Genomic DNA, 7,282 nt, shown 5'->3' on the forward strand with positions numbered 1-7,282 from the left:
ACGCAAATGATGGCTCGCACAGCTCAGACGATAGCATTTCCGTCTAGTGATTGGTCACCAACCGGGTCTGCACCAAGAAGGCCGCACGTGCAGCTGTAACTGACGTCTGACCCTTATTGATGTCACGGATCTGACTATCCCACAGACAATCTGAAAAAGACCTGTATTCGGTGTAGTTGAGTTTAATCTGCTCTGGGTTACTGCATACTGCGCTGTATTGCTCTTCTGTGTCGTACTGTTGTATACTGTACTGTATATCTCCTTACTCACTTTATTCACATGCACTTTACTGCACATATCTGTATATACAAAGAGCCTGTTCCATATACATAACTCTATTCCCTTCTATTTTGTACCCCCACTTTGTATTTTCTTTTTGAGTCTGGTTTTATTTTTATTTTATTAATCTTATTCTATTCACTAACTGCATTACGTTTTAGGAATCGGTTAGTTTCAGTTAGTTAGCCAGGTAGGTAGGAAGTAGGTTAGCTATTATGTTCGGTTTAGTAACTATTGTGCATAATCTCTGGGTGCGTTGCAAAGACATTTCACTGCATATAGGTATGAAAGTATGTATATGTATGTGAAAAATAAACCTCTTGAATCAATTGTGGGAGAAGTTTGTGATCGCCAATCGCAACCTCACCAAGATGGTGTTACCCATAGCGCACATGTGCAAATTGATGGAGTACACAGATCACCTGATAGCACTGCAGTCTAGTGACAGATATAGATATAGTCGCGATTGGACTTTAACTTAAGTAATATAAGATACAAACTCTTAACTATACTAAGTTACAAAATGACAGGTATTATATTATAACCATTTAACTTTATTATGTAAAAAAAAAAAAGTCAAAGTATTATCAGAAGACAATTGGATTAAGCAGAGCGCCGCGTATTACACGTCTTTTTGTGTTCCCTTCCAGATGCTTCAAAGATTTGTTACAATTACAACACAAATGTGTAGCCCACTACACACAATTTATTTCATTATATATCCTCTACAATTGAAGTCAGTTAAACCCCTTACCTTAGTTTATTTACTTAAATGTTTATAAAAAACATATTTACAAAGTGCCATAAAATAATTCTGTTCTCCAAAATGGATTAATAATCATATTTAATAATCGCGACTGAAATAATCGTGATTATCATTTTAGCCATAACCATGCAGCTCTCCTTCAGAATGAGCCACAAACACGTCTGATCATAGAATTACACTGGAATCAGACAAATGAACGTCTGCAGTCACAAAACACACCCGAACAGAGAGCCAACGCACACCCCTCCATTGAACTTTAAAGAAGGGCCGACTACCCTGGACGCGTATTGCTGCCTGCGGCTATATTTCTATATATTATTCTATATATGTTTTGTATTTTATTAATAAATGGTATATTATCATATTATGCATAATAGTTGATACCCTACTTCGCCTTTTTAATTAACGACACGTCAATTGATGTCAGTTAATCATAATCTGAATGGTGCTACTCTGCACTATGCATTTTTAGTCTAATTGTTGAAATATATGTATCTATTTGTGAATATATAATGTATTTTTTCATTCATTTTTTTTCCAGTGTTGCAGTTGCCGGATGGACTTCGACGTATAATTTACTTTGCTTTGTAATTTAACAAAATACACGTGACACGTCGTGACGAGTAAACACGAAGCGAAACTAAACAGGAAGAGGATACAATGCTGCATTCGAATTCAACTCGGAAATCGGTAATTTACTAGACCCGAGTCGGAATTCGCCTTGGCGGTAAACCATGGGGCGTCTGCATTAATTGTGGGTTTGTTTGCTACTCTTGTGATTTTACAAGTTACGAAGCAGCGTCGACGCGATATCATGAAAACGACATCGTTATTTCGTAGGGGTTAGGAGCGTAAATCCCATGCAAATGGGACGCATTCACCGCCATCGGTGTGCGCCGCCATGTTGCTGTGAGGTTGTCTGTCTTTATGGAGGCAAACAGCGAAGACATCCGGCCCCAAATTCCGACGTAAATCGCAGTTCCTCTCTTACGTTTCCCCAAACGGGTATTTCATGTTTTTCGCGCTCACGGGAACGCAGCACGTCGTGTGATAAGTCACATGACAAGGCACCGGCGGTGCTGATGGAAACACCGTGTCGCCACATGTCGAACATGTGTTGGTTTGCCGTCGTTCTAACGGTGCTAAGTCTTTTCCCACAAAAACAGGAGGGCCTGCCGAAGACACATTTCCAGGTAATAGTCCTGGTTTTTTTTTTTTCCAGTTTCTATTATCTTTATTTTTAAGGTGTTCCCCTTATTCGAGCTCGTCGGTTTAACGGAACATTAAACGTTTCAGGGAACAAAACAAAATGTCCTATATACCGTAAGGCCAACTGAACGGCAGGTGTCGAGGGTTAAAAAAAAAGGCCCTCAATCAATAAAAAAAATATACATGCATGTATGTATGTATATATATATTTTTGTCTGTTTTAGTCGAGAAGGCATCAGGGTTTCAAGACACACGATGAACCTCAGTTCACAGAGAAGAGTTTCACTCAAATGCTCGACCACTTCAACTTCAACAGCATGGGGAACGGTACATTCAGCCAGCGGTACCTGATCACAGGTGAGCAACTGACTGTCTCCCTATACTAGTTTCTAAAAAAAAAAAAAGGTGTGTGTGTGTGTGTGTGTGTGCGCACACACACACACACACAATACAGAGTTTTACTGATTCACGCTTTCAATCACATTTTGTTTTACTTCTCAGATAAGTACTGGGAGAAAGGACATGGACCCATCTTCTTCTACACAGGCAACGAGGGCGACATCTGGGATTTTGCACAGAACTCCGGATTCATCACCGAGTTGGCTGCGACACAGCGAGCCCTGGTCATATTTGCCGAACATGTAAGGGGGAATCTGATGGTTGACCTTTCTTTGGATATTGATCGATGGAGCAGTGATACATTCATTTCCTTTGGGTAAAAACAACCAAAAATACGGTACACTTGACCATCAGAGTTAAAATACTTTCTTCACTGCCGTTCCCTGTCAGAGATACTACGGAAAATCTCTGCCGTTCGGCGAGGAGTCCTTCAACATCCCAGAGGTGGGGTTGCTGACCGTGGAGCAGGCCCTGGCCGACTACGCCGTCATGATCACAGAGCTGAAGCAGCGTCTGGAGGCCACGCGCTGTCCCGTCGTCGTGTTCGGGGGCAGGTAACGGCCGCTGCGGCAATATCTGCGTCTCACCGGGTGCTTAAGGTGCTGGGATATTGTCCTTGGAAATTTAAAGTATTGGAATACAGTACCTTGGAAATAGCCCATTTTGTGCTAAAGTAAAAAAAAAAAAAACCGTGATCATTGAAAACCTGTGAAGAGAACTTCCAGAATTGCTTTTACGACATTGATGATGCCAGGGAAATCCTTCCATCCTTGAAAATTGACGGTGAGACAATTTTCAAGTGATATGGGTCCTGGACGTGATGGTAAAATCCCTCTCGGGACGATGATGCGGTGTAATCCTCTTGCTTGCAGTTACGGAGGCATGCTGTCTGTCTACATGAGGCTGAGGTATCCCAACGTGGTGGCAGGTGCCCTCGCCGCCAGCGCCCCCATTTTGTCCACCGCCGGGATGGGAGACGCCAGGCAGTTCTTCCGCGACGTGACATCTGTGAGTCAGAGCGATCGGCTGAGCGAGCCAAGAAGGCTTTGGATGGCTGTGGGTTATAAAGAGGCTTAGGGTTTAACTCTAACCCCTTATATCTGTCTGTAGAACTTTTAATTATAGAAGTTATAGTAAGTTTTAGGTCTCATCTTACATTCACTGTTACCCAGCAGAATTGTGCATCAAGACAAGATGTGTCATTCTCATAATGAAACCCTAACTAAAAGAACCCCAAAAAAATCAACTCTACTTATCAAAGGTGGACTGGCTAATATATCAAACTCTATTCTTAACATCCCAGTGTTTCCCATACATTGATGCATTTGTGGCTGCCTGCCAAAATATCAACATGGACCGCCTCATTTATTTTCTATTATTATTTTTTGTACAGCGCCTCCCCACTCTCACACTCATTGACAACAGACCTGTCTGTGACTAGCCCCCCCCCCCCCGCATACTCTGAATCATCATGCATGGGATATTTGGGTTGGTTGTCTACCAGACCGAATAGCAATGCAGATTTCGGTGCCATGCCTAGATACCTATTGAAATTGCCGCCCTCCTGTGCTCCCAAACTGCCAGACAAGCCTTCACTTCACCTACTCACCAAAATAAGCGCAGTAGTCCGACTTGGCATTATAATCCATCCATGTTTGTTTACACTCGCGGTTAGACACGTCTTTCCAAGCAGGAAGCGATGCTAACTAAAGAAAATCAAACGCTGTTTTTATCTTTGATCTATTTTTATTTTTCTAAATTTCCTTACTGAACAAAGCGAAACAAAATGCTCTGTGCGTAACGGGGACACTCTCGTAGTCACTCTTAACCCCCCCCCCCCAGTCTGCTATCACCACAAATATAATCCCATTCTGTGCAAAACACCCCATCCATATGTTTAGGCCAAGGCCTCAAATCAAAAACCTTGCAACCTCATGTATCTTTAATTTGAACTGTTGGATGGAACAAATTGGGTAACGACACATTATTGCTAAAAATAATGTCAAACACCCCATTCTCCCACAGGACTTTGAGGGTCACTCCTCAGAATGCCGAGCTGCGGTGAGCGGGGCTTTTCAGCGGCTGCAGCTGTTGGCGGAGCAGCAGGGTAAATGTTGGGTCTGGATCGAATCTTCACACACACACAAGTGCGCATGGGTGACTACAATCGTTTTTCATTCGTACTCATTGTTTACTTTCCCTGAAATTGCATCCATCGAACACCCAACTCTCATCCCTGTGCTGCTGCCACAGTCCAAAAATCTGGTTCTCCCGCCCACCGCAGATTACGATCGGATCCGCTCAGACCTGGCGCTGTGCAAGAGACCGTCCTCCGACAAAGACATCCGCCAGCTCCATGGCCTGTTGAGGAACGCCTTCACCCTCATGGCCATGTTGGACTATCCCTACAGCACCCACTTCTGGGGCAACCTGCCCGCCAACCCCGTCAAGGTACCACGCTGCTTGAGACTCCTAGAGCCGATTTTGCATACAAAACAAAATGACCTCATGATCTTATCCGCCGTCCTGATGTTGTCGTCCAGGTGGCCTGCGACATGATGCTGAGCGGCAGTGACCTGCTGGTGAACTTGAGACACACTGCAGGTAACTGGCACACAGTAGGGCTGCAGATATTACTCTATAATCACATTCAAATTTGTATGCTTTATTTTTAATATTCAAGAGCTTATTTGTCAAATTTGGTATGGGGGTCCTGCACCGCTACGGAGCTCTGATCAGAGCAATCTTTTCTCCAAACAAAGCAAATATAAAAACTCTAGATGTATTTAATTTACTCAGTTTCCTGCTGCTGCACCGCTGCGGAGCACATCGCAGATCGCTCCTGAAAAAAATCCAGCCCATGTTCTCATGATTCGAGCTGGTGGTTGGGAACCTCTGCACTAGTGGACATTCCGTTGGTGATGGTCGGGTTTATTTCCAACTTTCATTGCCACATCTGTGGAATTACTGGACATTCTGGTCAAAAGTGCACTCTCCCTTGCACCGTTACTGGGAATATTTCTCTCTAATGTGCGTTCCCTCTGCAACAAACTGGATTACCTTATATTGACTAACTTTATTGTCCATAACATGTGACTTGATTCCATGATGTTAGCCAAAACATTTATAATAAATACACGATCAAATGACAATCTTAGCGTTCAAAGTGATCTTATTTTTATATTCTAATTGTATTCTAATTTTGTCCCTGCAGCCCTTGCACACACTAGGTTCCAAAAAACTAGCTGCCTAACTGACCTTTGATCGTCATATGTCCCTAATGGCGTCTGAAAGTTTTAGTCCACGTTTATCATTGGTTTAGGCTCCGTTAACGTGCAGATTCACCACATGCACACTAGAGGGCAGTAGTTTACTTTTGAAAGTCCCCAATGGAGAAATAAGTGAGCTACCAATTTGCAGAGCAAAATTAATGCTGTGAAACTCAATGTTCACATCTTAAGGTGTAAAATCACATTTGACATAAGTCACAACACACACATTGTACCTACACACAGCTGTGTGCTCATTGTCCCTCAGGGATGGTGTACAACTCCACGGGAGAGCTAAACTGTCTGGACCTGTATACCCTCTTCGTGGAGTGCGCCGACCCCACCGGCTGCGGCCTCGGCCTCAACAGCTTGGCCTGGGACTACCAGGTAACGCACATCGTATCCCTGGCCGGTCCGCGGAATAGATTGATGCACAAATTAAAAGATTTTGTTTGTCGTCCGCAGGCGTGCACAGAGATCGAGCTTTGCTATGAGAGCAACAATGTGACGGACATGTTCCCTCTGATGCGCTTCACGTTGGCCGACCGTGAGACGTACTGTTCCAAGCGCTGGGGGGTGGTACCCCGACCCGGCTGGCTCAGGACCCAGTACTGGGGCAACGGTGGGTGGGGTGAAAAAAGTGCAATTTGTGCAACAACAAAAAAGAAGGCAAACACTTTTTAAATGGAGGTTGAAAAATTGTTTTTGACTTGTAAAGAAAAGTAGGACGTCAACTATTTAACTTTGCAGATGTAGATACCGAGCTGAGAAATGTCTGGGACAGCCAGATCCAGACAAATATCTTGCAGTGTGAACGGCATAAAAGCGGTATCGCTGGAATCATTTTGATGTCATTGTTGCAGCATTTCCGCTTTTCTTTACATTTCCACTCTGTTCTTTTCCCTGTTCAGCCCTCTCGACGGCAAGCAACATCATCTTCTCCAATGGGGACCTGGATCCCTGGGCCAACGGCGGGGTAGGTAGCTCCATAGCCACTCATTTTTGTCCCCCTCCTTTTTTGTCTCCCCCTCTTGTGTTTTCAGCACTTGACGCTCTCTCACCTCTGTCACCTTCAGGTGCGGGAGTCCTTGAGCTCCTCACTGATCGCCATCAACATCACCGGAGGAGCTCATCATCTGGACCTGAGGTAAAAGACGCTCCGCCTCCCCCAGTGGTGTTGACAAGCAACTTATTTTTTCCTTCTTCTTTCTCGTCCAGAGAATCGAATGCTGCTGATCCAGAGTCGGTTATAAATGCCAGGAAAACTGAAGCCGACCTCATCGCCCAGTGGGTGAAGACTGAGAGGATGAGGTTTTCGAACAAAGTTTGAATTGAACTCCAACGACAAAATTGTTCAGAC

General features: G+C 44.0%; 1 protein-coding gene across 1 annotated transcript; it reads left to right on the forward strand.

Moving 5' to 3' along the window:
- The first annotated feature begins 1,793 nt into the window (after positions 1 to 1,793).
- On the forward strand, positions 1,794 to 7,278 carry dpp7 (dipeptidyl-peptidase 7). Its single transcript, XM_080004095.1, has 13 exons — positions 1,794 to 2,238; positions 2,479 to 2,611; positions 2,756 to 2,895; positions 3,044 to 3,207; positions 3,526 to 3,661; positions 4,679 to 4,760; positions 4,938 to 5,104; positions 5,197 to 5,257; positions 6,191 to 6,309; positions 6,388 to 6,544; positions 6,834 to 6,898; positions 6,999 to 7,069; positions 7,141 to 7,278. The coding sequence occupies exons 1-13, from the start codon at positions 1,906 to 1,908 to the stop codon at positions 7,250 to 7,252; spliced, it is 1,740 nt and encodes a 579-aa protein (XP_079860221.1). The 5' UTR covers positions 1,794 to 1,905; the 3' UTR covers positions 7,253 to 7,278.
- The last annotated feature ends 4 nt before the right edge of the window (positions 7,279 to 7,282 follow it).

This window comes from Zeus faber (assembly GCF_960531495.2).
Source record: "Zeus faber genome assembly, chromosome: 7".
Classification (NCBI taxonomy): domain Eukaryota; kingdom Metazoa; phylum Chordata; class Actinopteri; order Zeiformes; family Zeidae; genus Zeus; species Zeus faber.

What these genes read in the sequence shown, in the direction of transcription:
- dpp7 (XM_080004095.1), top strand. Translation starts at nt 1,906, where the DNA reads ATGCAAATGGGACGCATTCACCGCCATCGGTGTGCGCCGCCATGTTGC. An exon ending in CCAGCGGTACCTGATCACAG is followed by an intron (nt 2,612 to 2,755) that starts GTGAGCAACTGA and finishes TTTACTTCTCAG; the next exon opens with ATAAGTACTGGGAGAAAGGA. An exon ending in TGGTCATATTTGCCGAACAT is followed by an intron (nt 2,896 to 3,043) that starts GTAAGGGGGAAT and finishes GTTCCCTGTCAG; the next exon opens with AGATACTACGGAAAATCTCT.